General features: G+C 39.2%; 2 protein-coding genes across 6 annotated transcripts; both read left to right on the top strand.

Annotated features, from left to right (window-relative positions):
- The first annotated feature begins 2,498 nt into the window (after window positions 1–2,498).
- LOC137707689 (nuclear factor kappa-B-binding protein) lies at window positions 2,499–8,347 on the top strand. 5 transcript variants are annotated; one of them, XM_068446592.2, is made up of 10 exons: window positions 2,499–2,738; window positions 3,391–3,796; window positions 3,887–4,023; window positions 4,479–4,592; window positions 4,701–4,784; window positions 4,988–5,155; window positions 5,407–5,563; window positions 6,110–6,270; window positions 6,357–6,483; window positions 6,642–8,347. In XM_068446592.2, the coding sequence occupies exons 2-10, from the start codon at window positions 3,479–3,481 to the stop codon at window positions 7,980–7,982; spliced, it is 2,607 nt and encodes an 868-aa protein (XP_068302693.2). In that variant the 5' UTR covers window positions 2,499–2,738; window positions 3,391–3,478; the 3' UTR covers window positions 7,983–8,347. The 5 variants fall into 5 exon arrangements, with proteins under 5 accessions (XP_068302693.2, XP_068302695.2, XP_088544946.1 ...); XM_068446594.2 differs by having other exon boundaries at window positions 2,505–2,738; window positions 3,422–3,796; XM_088688820.1 differs by having other exon boundaries at window positions 2,703–3,133.
- A 994-nt stretch (window positions 8,348–9,341) lies between these two features.
- LOC137709313 (uncharacterized) lies at window positions 9,342–12,793 on the top strand. The gene is made up of 15 exons (XM_068448398.2): window positions 9,342–9,571; window positions 9,673–9,767; window positions 9,914–10,027; window positions 10,169–10,273; window positions 10,406–10,477; window positions 10,581–10,693; window positions 10,901–11,017; window positions 11,238–11,306; window positions 11,408–11,495; window positions 11,573–11,644; window positions 11,761–11,861; window positions 11,967–12,084; window positions 12,176–12,235; window positions 12,364–12,474; window positions 12,550–12,793. The coding sequence occupies exons 1-15, from the start codon at window positions 9,481–9,483 to the stop codon at window positions 12,661–12,663; spliced, it is 1,440 nt and encodes a 479-aa protein (XP_068304499.1). The 5' UTR covers window positions 9,342–9,480; the 3' UTR covers window positions 12,664–12,793.
- Window positions 12,794–13,379: the final 586 nt, after the last annotated feature.

Here is a 13,379-nt window from a genome sequence, read left to right as displayed (position 1 = left end):
CATGATCATCTGGCGGATGTAAGAAAATGAACGGTTCATATTTTTGATATCACGTTTCGATATTTATGGTTAACTGAAATATGAGTCGATGTCATATAGTTTGTAGGAACTTTATAAACATCAAACAATAATTTCACTAATCGTAAAACTCTGAATATAATATCAACAATCCAAACTGTTTATCTTCTTGCATCCTTTAATAGATCATGTTTTCAAAAAAGAAAATGTAACATCCCACATCACCTAGGGGAGTGGATTCTTTAAGCCTTATATGTATATTCTCATCTCTACCTAGCACGAGACCTTTTGGGAGGTCACTGGCTTCGGGTTCCATCGAAACTCCGAAGTTAAGCTAGTTCGCGCCAGAGCATTCCCAGGATGGGTGATCCATTGGGAAGTTCTCGTGTGAGTTCTCAGAAACAAAACCGTGAGGGTGTGGTCGGGGCCAAAGCGGACAATATCGTGCTACGGCGGAGGTGAGCCTAGGATGTGATGGGGGCCTGAGCCAGGATGTGACAATTTGGTATCAAAGCCAATCCCTGGCTGGAAGTGTGCCAACGAAGACGTCGGGGCCCTAAGGGATGTGGATTGTAACATCTCACATCGCCCAGGGGAGTGGATCCTTTAAGCCTTATATGTATATTCTCATCTCTACCTAGCACGAGGCATTTTGGGAGCTCACTGGCTTCGGGTTTCATCGGAACTCAGAAGTTAAGCGAGTTCGCGTAAGAGCATTCTTAGGATGGATGACCCACTAGGAAGTTCTCGTGTGAGTTCCCAGAAACAAAACCGTGAGGGTGTGGTCAGGGCCCAAAGCGGACAATATCATGCTATGGCGGAGGCAAGCCCAAGATGTGGTAGGGGCATGGGCTGGGATGTGACCGAAAATCTGAAAAAGCAAAATTTGATGAGAACAATGAAACGTAAATGTAAACAACAATCAACAGTTAAATTTTGATCTATGATTTATATGATTATAGTGGCGAATTTCGAAGTTAAGCTCTTTATGAAAGTTGCAAAACTTGTCATTACGAGCGTTTATATATATTTTTTACACTTCTACTTTAATTAAAAAACTATTAAAGACTTTACTTAAATAATAGCCGTAAGATAAGGGGAGTGGATTCTTTAAGCCTTATATGTATATTCTTATCTCTACCTAGCACGAGGCTTTTTGGGAGGTCACTGGCTTCGGGTTCCATCGAAACTCCGAAGTTAAGCGAGTTCGCGCGAGAGCATTCCCAGAATGGGTGACCCACTGGGAAGTTATCGTGTGAGTTCCCAGAAACAAAACCGTGAGGGTGTGGTCGACGCCAAAGCGGACAATATCGTGCTACGGCAGAGGCGAGCCTAGGATGTGGTGGGGCCCGAGCAAAGATGTGACAATTTGGTATCAGAGCTAATCCCTGGCTGGAAGTGTGCCAACAAGGACATTGGGCCCCTAAGGGAGGTGGATTGTAACATCTCACATCGCCCAGGGAAGTGGATCCTTTAAGCCTTATATGTATATTCCTATCTCTACCTAGTACGAGGCATTTTGAGAGCTCACTGGCTTCGGGTTCCATCGGAACTCAGAAGTTAAGCGAGTTCGCGTGAAAGCATTCCTAGGATAGGTGACCCACTAGGAAGTTCTCGTGTGAGTTCCCAAAAACAAAACCGTAAGGGTGTGGTCGGGGCCCAAAGCGGGCAATATCGTGCTATGGCGGAGGTGAGCCTAGGATGTGGTGGGGGCATGGGCTGGGATGTGACCGAAAATCTGAAAAAGCAAAATTTGATGAGAACAATGAAATGTAAATGTAAACAACAATTAACGGTTAAATTTTGATCTCTGATTTATATGATTATAGTGGCGAATTTCGAAGTTAAGTTCTTTATGAAAGTTGCAAAGCTTGTCATTACGAGCGTTTATATATTTTTTCTATATTTTTTTACACTTCTACATTAATTAAAAAACTATTAAAGACTTTATTTAAATAACAGCCGTAAGATAAATGAGAGTAAATCTGTACCGTTGGATTCTATTTCATTTATATTATTAGAACTTTTTTGGACAAAAAACCCATTCTCTATTCCAATATTTTTCAATTTTACCATTTGATCAATTTAGGTAAGCGAAAATATACTTAAAAGAAAATTGTGTTTTTATGTTTTGGATGTGACAATACGGTATGTATATATTTATTAGTATTATGTTTTTCATTTGATTATTTATTGGTTTAAAATATATTTTCGTTAACGGATAACGAGTCCGGTTATATTACATGTTAATATTATCGGGTCGATTTCGGATTGGGTCATTTTATCCGTTTATTTTAATAGGTGTTACATAACACTACCCGTTAAGATATTGGATATGACACGAAAACGATACAAACATGAAAAACACGACACGAATGCCAGGTCAACGCAGCCTCCGAGCAGGCGTAGAAGCTGAGACTTGAGCCGCGCCGCGCCCGAGCGCGCGAATGAACCATTCAATGTTAAATTAACGGTTCCCCGAAGCCACACACACTCGTCTCATCTCTCTCTTGCTCGCTCTCCCATGCTCTGTAGGTGTCCGTCTCTCTTCCAACTCCTAAACCCCATCCGATAATACGAAACGCTCCTCCTCTCTCCACATTTAATTGGGTTTTCTTAGGGCAAAATTCCCCATTTTTTTGGGTTTCTTACTGCAACGCAAACCTTGGCAACTCTAATTCTTAGCTTTCTGTTCGAGGCCTAATCACCAGATATTTCAGGTATTGTCCTTTTCTTTTCTTTTTCCTGTTAAGTTACGCCTTCCATTGTCTAGGCTTCCGGATTTCAATTTCAACACGAGGCATATGAATGCCGTTTCTTGTATATTTTATCCCTTTTATTCTTTAATTTTTGATATCGAGTTGGTTCTCACTGCCAATTTGATTCCTAAGTGGGTTTCCAATCGTCAGCGAATTTGTATGGGTGTTTGGGGATTGCGACTTTCATTCATAAGTTGCTGTTGTAGCTTTCAATTTTTAATCTTTTTATGGTATTTCAGTTTTCTTTATTTCAAATGCATGCAATTTTTAATCTTTTCAATTTAACTGTTTGTTTTGTTTTAATTTGGTACAATCCGAGGGTGTTTGATTCGCATTTGAGGGATTAAATTGTTCAGGTAAATGCCATTGAATTTTCCATAAATAAATTGAATTTGGATGTTGACTCTATCTTTATAGTGTAGCTTACTCCCTTGAAGTGCCTTACAATTTACCAAACAAAACAAGTACTCAGTTCAAACTGATAGACTCACTCCAGTCCAGTTAGTTGCATTGATTTTGTTCACCATGTGTTTTGGGTTACAGTTTGAGTTGAGTTATGAGGCATTTTGTAGCCATGGATTATAAATGGTTTGTTATTTGATTTTGATCTCAGGTTGCATTAAAAATGACGACATGTGTTACAGGTAATAATGTATGAAGGTATAATGCTTTGACGGAGCTTCGTTTGACATCTTGTGCCAATGGCGGCTGATCAGCGGAGAAAGCGACTAAATGGTGTTATCATTGCCAGTTGCAATTCCAGGGAGCAACACAAAGCAAAAAAGAAAAATATTGAATTGCTTCAGGATGATTCAAACATAAAACCTCATATTTCTCTTGAGTGGGATGGGAATCAGAACATGGTAGTTGCCAAAAGGTATCAAATTGGCATAAGTAGGAGAACTTTGAGGCCGTTTGTTGATTCCACTTTCAATAGCCACAATACTTTGGCAGATGTTTTTGCTGTTCCTGAGGGAATCTATGATTTGGAAAATTTGGAAGATGTGCTTTCATATGAGGTATCTTTTAATTTATGATTAGCCACAATGGCGTATCTACTTTATGTTGTTGGTGCATCTAATATGCTATTTGTTTAAACAATGATGCAGGTTTGGAATACACATCTGTCTGAGATTGAGAAGAATCACCTTATGCAGTTTCTTCCTAGCGGAGCAGAGGCAGAGGAAGTTGTGCAAGCATTGCTTGCTGGGGGTTGCTTTGACTTTGGAAGGCCTTTTCTTAAATGGCACGTATTGTTATGTTATACTTGTATTGATGCAATCCCTTTCCTCCTCTTTTCCATTGATTTTGTTTCTTTTATATTTTTAAGACTAAATAAATGTTGCAGTGCTGAATATTGCTTTTTGTAGACTAATCAAAATTTTCCAACACGCTCATGTTTCTTGTAAGAAAATGGGTTTCGTGTGGTTAAGAAAAGTTTGTTACATCAATTGTACTGTTCTGTCTCTTGAGAATAAAATTTGAAACAAGAAACTTTTCTATTGTTTTCTCTTACTATTTTTTTGCAAACACTGTTTCTGTGCATGTACTAGGTATCACTTTTAGATGATTCTAATTTCTAACATGAAAGAAAAGAAAGAAGTTCTTGTAGCATTGTGAGTTTTCAAAAGTAGCTTCTTTGTCATTATTAATTTAAGTCCATAGTGTACCAATGATTTTAACTGAAATACATGCTTTCAGGGGTGCTTCACTTTGCTCAGGTGATTTCCATCCTGATGCCATACTTCGTAGGGAACAATGTCTAAAGAATGATAAGAAAACATTCTACAATGAGTTGCAGATGTATCATAATGAGTACGTGAAGTTTTTCCACTTTTTTGTATAATACATATAATACTGTTTTTGAAAGGCTCTTTTTCGCTAAAACATACCGTCACAATCTTTTTTATTGTTTTGTGGCAGTATGATTGCATATTTACAGAAGTTGAAGGAGAGATGCGCAAGCTGTAAGGATCCTGAACAGGAAATTGTGCAGAATATGTGGAGGTTGATGCTCACTGTGTTTTTTTTTTTTAATCTCATAATTATGAGCTTAATGAATGGCAAACCTTCCCTTTGATGCTCATCCGAGTACCATTTAATAAGGAGGAGAAATTCTTCTTCAAATTGTGTTTTTCCTTTCATTGAGTCATTTGTTCAGACTGCTTGAAGCCCTTGGGTGATATTCTCATGGGTTATACTTTATGCAGGTTAAGAAATGATGTTGAGAAACAAATTTTTTCACATGCAAATGAATCCAGATCGCATGATCTTGAGGAAAATGCCATAATTACATCTGAATCTTGTTCTTGGGAGAAAGCATGCAGTAGTGATAACCAGATTTCCTCAGTGAACAAAGGAGGAGATTTTCGGAACAGGTAGTTCAGCTTTCCACGTTTAGTCATACCAGAGTGCCTATGTGCTCCAGGTTCATTTTAGTTTTCTTAAATTATAAACATACCTGGCTATGTCTACTTACCGTATGTTTAGTTGACACTTCTATGATGATTTTGTTACATTTATCTATCAATTTACTTTGGATGGCATTAGATCTATACAAGCGCAATATCTACAGTAGGTAGAAATTTACTTTGGACGGCGTGAGATCTATGAGTTTCTATTGTGTCAGGATCCGTGAGAAAGGCTTCCTAAAGGACAAAGGTAGAAATTTATTGGTTACACCAGATGGGGCACATAATGCGGGAGGAAGATCCAAAAAAGGAGACAATCTACACAAGCGCAATAACTACAGTAGCGATGGTGCTAAATACATGTCATATGTTAAGGTTGGTGTTCATTTGGTAATTCTGAAACAAGAAAATTTTGAGATGGATTATGTAAGCCTGGGTAACCTAATCAGTCACCTCTCAGGCTTGGGTTTTAGGATCAGTGTTCTCGTGTTAAACTTCAATGGCCAGAGACACCTTAATGGCTTCTGAGCAGAGACTCAGAATTGTCCTAATTTTCTCATTAAGTAGGACAAATAAGTCAAATCAACTAGAAAAAAGTTCTTTCACAATATTCCGGTGTTAGGATTTGAACACAATTATGTTTGGAAGTCAGTGCCTTTCAGTTGTTTATTTTAATGGGTTTTAATTTTACGTAACTGATGCCAACTAGCAGATATTTACATCCTTAATTTTTTTCTATATTTTTTGAGAAAGCAGATATTTACACCCTTAAACCAACATATAGACGAGACACTCCTCTCTCTATGTCTCTCTCTACACACAGAGCCATCTTTTTGCTGTATACTTGTTCCTTTGGGTCATGATATTGAACATTCTAATTTTAGTGAGGCTCTTGCTGAATGTGCGCTTTAACTATTTCAGATTAGCAAGAAGCAGTACGAAATTGTTAAGAGACTGAAGCAGTCTGGCAAAAGCATTCAGTCCAGGTCTCTCAACCGGATATTAGGTAACCTTGATAGCTTTGATGTACAACCATATGAAGTCTTTTTGGAAGAAGAACAGAAGAAGTTGCATCAGCACTGGTTAGTGTCGTGTGAAATATATATTTTAATTCTTTGGAGAAACATTTCATTGTCTGCCTCCTCAAAATATAGTCTTGTTGATACAGGTTGCAATTGGCTATTAAAGATATCCCGGCAGCTTATGCAAACTGGATCGAAATGCATTTACAGAGACTGCAAATGACAAACTCTTTGGAGAAGGACATGAAAAGGAGGCTAAAGCCCCTGATAGAGGTTTTGATTCTGCCTTTATCTCCCCTCCTTTTTTTTTTTTTCCCTGGTTGAGCCGATGTATTTTTATCAGCCTGGTTGGTAGCCATCCATTTCTTAATGAACCAGAGTCTCTATTGTTGTATGATATTTTATGGCCTTGTTTGTGATGGGATGTTCAGGATGACGAAGGTGATCACAACCTTGAAAGCGTGCTTCAAGATAAGATAGCTATTGAAGCAACAAAGCGTCAATCTCCCATGGAAGATGATGAAAGGTCTGTACCCAGTTTCCCACAGGGTGATGAGTACAACCCCACAGACATGGAAGAAGACAATTCTCGAGAGAAGCTTACTGGCGGTCATGAGTGCAACCCCGCAGATATAGATTCATATGAACATTTCAGTACAGAGTCAGATAATGATTCAGAAAAGCATATCATTATAGAATCGGATCATTCTCCTCCAAATGTACCTGATTACGCAGAGTATCTGAATACTGCAGATACTGCGGTAAGTCAGGGAGCACAATTATGTGCTAGTGGAGATGCCTGGAAGGCAGTTAATGTGCCACATTCTTACTTTGATTCTACCACAAGTCATGCATATTCATCTGCCAGTGAATTATCGCTCGCACATCTACAAGTTAATGAAGTTCAACAGACACACTTAGTTGCTATGGAGTCTGACTTGCCTGTAGGAGACAGTGGGAAAGATTTATTGCACATACAATCGGAGAATGGTTCCTTCAGTTCTTACCAAAACCAAGATCGAAATGAATTGCTTCAATCTCTCTTTAAGGGCCAGAGCATGCTATCTTACAATACTGAGAAGAAACAGACAGGTTTGGATTTCTGGACACCAGCCAATGTGTTTATGGGTCGGTTTCCAGTGCATTTTGAAGAGCAGCAACACCAGTCACTGCCTCTGGAGCAAGGGCAGAAGAGAGAGAGCGAGGTTTACATGCAACCAAGATTATCTGAGAACGTTTACTCTGATGGAGGTGGATATTTAAATTCGAGGCCGGAACATCCGGCTGCAGTCGATGTGCAGGATTGGGCTGTCAATAGTGTTCGCATGCCAAGACCTCTACAGTCTCACTTAAATGGTGGAGAAATGTTGAGTCATAATTGGTTTTCTGGTGAGCATCAAGTGCATGGTGGATGGTCGGTGTCAGGTGGTACTAGTGTCACGAGTCAGACCATTGGGAATGGAACGAATGCAGATCAAAGCTTATTCAGTGTTCTATCCCATTGTAACCAATTGCGATCAAGTAGCCCTTATCAGCACGTGGCCTCCACCGAGCAGTTTTTTTCCTCTAGGAGCTATGGAACTGTGGGTGGGGCCACTCCGAGGATCGGAAATGTTGTACCACAAGCAGGTCATGAACTGGATTACTTGGGTGGGCGGGAAGCGGCCACTCCCATGATGCATGATGATATCCAATGGATGAATTTACCGCGTCAGAACTCTGGTTTACGTGATCCTATGGGGAAACCATTCTTGAGGTCGTGGAACCCGTAAGACAATTTTCTAGCATGGTAACGTAAACGGGAAATGTGAGTTGACAAGTGAGGGTGAGAGTAGATGGAAGTGCAGAGTTGGAAATAGGTTTTTGTACATACCTATACAAGGGCCAACTCAGCATCATGTATATATAATATGTTAGATGGGGCAGAGGCAGATAGCAGCAGGCAGGGGTAGGGGGAGACCTGGGATTATTGGACAGTTCCAGGCATCTCTAATTTGTCTGTTAGATAGTTGGGATTATTTTTTCGTCTTATTCTCTGTTTCTGGAGAAATATCGTTGAATAGTATTTGGAGGGTTTTAAAGTTTTCTGTAGAGGCAAATGCTTTTTAGAATAATCAAGGCTCTCTCTCTCTCTCTCTCTATCTCTCTCTCTCTCTCTCTCTCTCTCTTGAATACTAGCATATCGTGGTTTTGGTTGTTGGCTGGCATTTCCAAACTCTCTTCCTCTCATGAAATGTTGAACGCTTTTACCATTATCGTCTTTCGAGGTTAGTGTTTCAGCGTTTCTGTTTGAGTATGCCCCGTCACCATTATCATCCACTGAGATGATCAAACACGAGTCTCGTAGCCTCGTAGGTAGGTGGTGCTTTCTGGGGTGACGCTGTTTATAACACCAGCAGCAACCTTATTTTACAGAAAGACTACCTTATTTTACAGAAAGACTTGAGGAGGTGTAGACGGGTCCGTATGAATTGAATTAGAGGATTGATTCCCCGCGGACGCCTAATGATTTTATTTGCTAATTTTACTATAACAAAAAACGTCATCATGAATTCCAATTCCAAACAAAAAAAAAAAGGTCTATGTGAATTGAAACATAAACAGACAAAATGAAAGACAATTGTGACGAGAAAGATGGAATTTTTTTTGTTTTTATTGTTTGGAGAGAACACGAAACATGCCGGAAAAAAAAGAGTCAGCATGCATATGTTAGCACAGCACCTAAATCCAGTGACTCCATGCTGAAAATTAACAACCCCCTCCAAACAAACAAAAAAGAGTCGAAAAAATAAACCTGCATTAACCTCAAAATTATGCGTATTTATTTATTTATCTTTGTGGTTTGAAAATTGCAGTTATAAGTTATGATTTTATTAAAAGTGTAGGGCCGCTAGATACAAGAAGAGAAGAGGATAAAGCGGAGGTGGAGCAGAAGAGAGGAGAGATACTAAAAGAACGGGGATCCCCCAGAATCCCAGATCAGACTTGAGACTTTAAAGACACACTATTGTAGGAAGGGAAATGTTTACAGGGTCGTCAGTCGTCAATGAGGAGAAAAATGTGGCGGCTGTTACACTTGGATTTCTAATATCGTCCCTACCTACTCCTTTTCTCTTCCCTTCCCTTCCCTTAAATGCATGCATTGAATTAGTTAGGCTAAGACTTACACGTACAGAGCTACATACAAGACTTCCATTGTTTGCAAATACAACTGAGTTGAATTAATCTCAAAGCCAACGGCCCAACAAGAAGAGGAAATACAAAATCAAAATGGGGAAGAATGAGGTGATTCGGTTAGAGCGTGAATCCGCCATTCAAGTTCTCAAGCCCAAACTCATCATGACCTTGGCTAACCTCATCGGTTTGTACTTTGTACTTGTAATCATCTAATCATGCCATTGCCATTGTCTGTCTTCATAGTTTTGCTAACTGGATCGAACCTGGTTCTCAAATATTCTCTAGAGGAAAGTTCTGATCGTGCTGAGTTTCTCAAGCTCTGCAAGAGAGTCGAGTACACAATTCGGGCTTGGTATCTTCTTCAATTTGAGGATTTGATGGTATGCATATGCGAAAATATGCTATGCTGCGGATCATCTTTTCACCTTTTTCCAGATATTATTTAGGCATTTCAATTATTCATTTATTTCCGATATCTTATTAAGTTTTGTTTGACATAGAATATTTGTCTATTCTATAAACACAGCAACTATACTCCCTGTTTGATCCTGTCCACGGGAGTCAGAAATTGGAGCAGCAGAAGCTTTCTCCTCAAGAAGTTGATGTACTTGAACAGAACTTCCTCAAGTACTTGTTTCAGGTTCTATTCTATGGCTGCTTCCCCTTCTTCTTCTTGTTTTCATTTCTATACACCCGCCGCCCCATACAACTAAAATAAACAAGAGAAAAAGAAACAGGAAATCTTCATTTCTATACTCCTTTTAGTTTTGATATGATACAGGTGATGGAAAAGAGTAATTTCAAGATTGCAACTAACGAAGAAGTTGAGGTTGCACAGTCGGGGCAGTATCTTCTCAATCTTCCCATCGTTGTTGATGAATCTAAGGTTTGTATCGTACTCATCAAAATGTATTCCCTCCGTCACTAGTTTCAGTTCAGTAATATTGCTTCAGTGGAACTTTGGTTTTTATGGGATGCGATCCTCACGTTTGCTTGCTGATCCCAATATGTTATATAGCTTGACAATAAACTTTTGAGGAAATACTTTGACACGCATCCTTGCCCAAACATTCCAGATTTTGCTGATAAGGTATTTTCAAATACTGCAAACAAACTTCTGCAAGTTTCAAATCCCTTCCTAAAATTCGAGTGGGTGTTTATATACATCCTCATTTGATGTTGTCTTGCTTCAGTACGTCATCTTCCGACGCGGCATTGGGCTTGATAAGACGGCAGATTACTTTATCATGGAGAAAGTGGACATTATCATTGCACGTTGCTGGAAATATCTTTTACGACTAACCAAGTAAGTTGCTTGTTTGCTTTAAATTTTGCCTGTTGTCTGTCATTCTTCTAAATTTCTGGATGGAATATTCGTATTTGTAGCTTGGAAACTAGTTATGATTAATAATCTTAATCTAACATACTTGAACAACTTCAAGTCACTTGACCAAGTATAAATTCGAAACGTCATTGTGCAGATAGAATCTTGTTGATTATTTTGTTCTTGCAGGATGGACAAGTTCTTTTCGAAAAAGAAAAAGGCACAGCGCAAGAAGAAGAATATTAACCTCCTTGACGAAGAGGACTTGTTTGTTGAACGAATCCGTCTTGAAAAAATGGAACTGAGGTTGACTTTTATACATGCCTTCTTCCCTTCATTTGGCAAAATACAACAGCAGCTACAATGTTTTTAACAAAAAAAAAAAAAAAATGATTCCATGTGCATTCGACATGGATATACAAATAACTGGAGACGTTTCCTTTGACTTTCCTGCAAGCATGCCTTCGTTTCAATCTGATGTTGATTATCTCCACTTCATGACAAATATATGCTGTGTGTCCTTCAGCATTCAAAATTTGCTGTGCAAGAACACAATCCAAGAGCCAACTTTTGATAGGATTATTGTTGTTTACAGGTACTGCTTTTCTTTTTTATGAACTATCTTCTTTTGCATAAACTTTTTCGAAAGGACCTTGAAAAAGTAATTTATTGACAAGAAGAATTATGACTTTTCAGGCGAGCAAGTACCGAAGATAATGCAGAGCGGGGAATATATGTTAAACATTTCAAAAACATTCCAATGGCTGATATGGAGATTGTTCTTGTGAGTCTCTCTCTCTCTCTCTCTCTCTTCAAAAGATGACCCGAGTATATAAATTGAAACCTTTGGCCTTTTCACAGCCTGAGAAGAAGAACCCGGGATTAACTCCAATGGATTGGCTCACGTTCGTTGGCTCTGCTGTAGTAGGGCTGGTCAGTTTCTTGATAGCAGCAATAAAGTTTGTGTTGGTGCACTGTAATCTTGTCATTTTTTTTAATCTTGTGAAAATACAGCTTAATCCTAATCACCATGTGTTGGTTTACTGCAGGTTGCAGTTGTTACTTCGATCGAAATGCCTAAAATTGATGTTTGGGTCATGTTTGCGATTATTTCCACTGTGATTGGTTACTTTGCTAAGACATACTTCAGGTTAATTCTGTTGTTCTAATATTCATATTTCCTCAAATTGGTTGCTTGGGTTGGCACGTTTTCTTTCAATTCCAATAATATGCATCCGCATGACCATACGTGTAGTTATCAGCAGAACTTGGCTCAGTATCAGAACTTGATAACACAGTCCATGTACGAAAAACAATTGGATAGCGGACGGGGTACTCTCCTTCACTTGTGCGATGATGTGATCCAACAGGAAGTAAGCCGCTACTTTCGGATGAATTTTGGTTGGACATTAATGTTTTTTTTTCATTGGTGCAGTAACAAATTCTTGTTGAATGTATTTGCAGGTGAAGGAGGTGATAATTGCTTTTTACATATTAATGGAACAAGGGAAAGCTACCGCACTAGTATGATATATCTCCTCCTGGATCTCTTCCTATCATAATAATATTGCAACAAATATGTAATATGCAGAAGTAACACTGCTGTAGTAGTAAAGGTGAATTGAAGTCTAATATATATGTATGTGTTGTAGGATCTGGATAAGTGGTGTGAGGAACTGATCAAAGAACAGTTTAACGACGACTGTAATTTTGATGTGGACGATGCAGTTCAGAAGTTGGAGAAATTGGGAATTGTAACTCGGGTAAGGCTTATGATGAAAAATTAGTACTATTACTGACTCGTTCTAATTAATTACGTATGGCTATGAATGAATTAGGATACCCTTGGACGATATAACTGCGTAGGGCTGAAACGTGCGAACGAGATCATTGGCACCACCACAGAGGAGGTTGTTCTTAAGGCAAAACAAGACTTCACGGCCAATGCTTGATATTTTGTGCTGCAGACAACTCAAAACTCATATGTGTTTGTCATTTTTAACTCCATTAAATTTGTTTCCTTGTTTGGAATTCCTAGTCACAGTTTGTTAATAATAAATGGGATACTGTCCTAGATCATCATTTCTTTTCTTTAAAATACTTTTTGGTTCAAGTAAAAACTAAATATAGAAGGCATGTTGAGAGGTGGTGTTAATAATAATATTGCAAATATTCCAAGCAAGCAACCACTTGACAGAACATGACAAGCTTTGATTGTAAGTTGATCTTGAGATTAGAGTGGACTTTACTTTGAGAAAGATCAAGTCATCAATTCACAAATATTAGACAGTCATTTGGTCACAGCCACAACGAAATTCCCAACATCCTATTTGAATTTCAAGCATTTTCCTGGTGAGGTTTCGGGTACAGTAAGCATTCACATCAACCGGATGACTGCATCAAACTTGACGTTTTCTTCCAATAAACGCTGCGGTGGAGGAGCAGCAGGCAGGCTTGGGTGGAGTTCTCGCTCTGGTCAAAGTAGTTGCATGCTAGGCGAGTGAGGGTGCTGGGCTTGGCGAGGCGAAGCGCCCCTTGGACGCACTCTCAGTTGGACTGAAGCACTTGCCCCAACAGAAGCTGCTGCTGCCTCTGACTGGTGGTGGCGCGAATTGTCGTCGTCCTCCTGCAGCTGCAGCTGATCATGGTCATGGAGCTGAACCTTGGA

The sequence above is a fragment of the Pyrus communis genome, chromosome 17 (genome assembly GCF_041283825.1).
Source record: "Pyrus communis isolate YQ-2024b chromosome 17, ASM4128382v1, whole genome shotgun sequence".
Lineage (NCBI taxonomy): Eukaryota > Viridiplantae > Streptophyta > Magnoliopsida > Rosales > Rosaceae > Pyrus > Pyrus communis.
The sequence above is the reverse complement of the archived record's forward strand: the minus strand, read 5'-3'. Positions and strand labels throughout refer to the sequence as shown.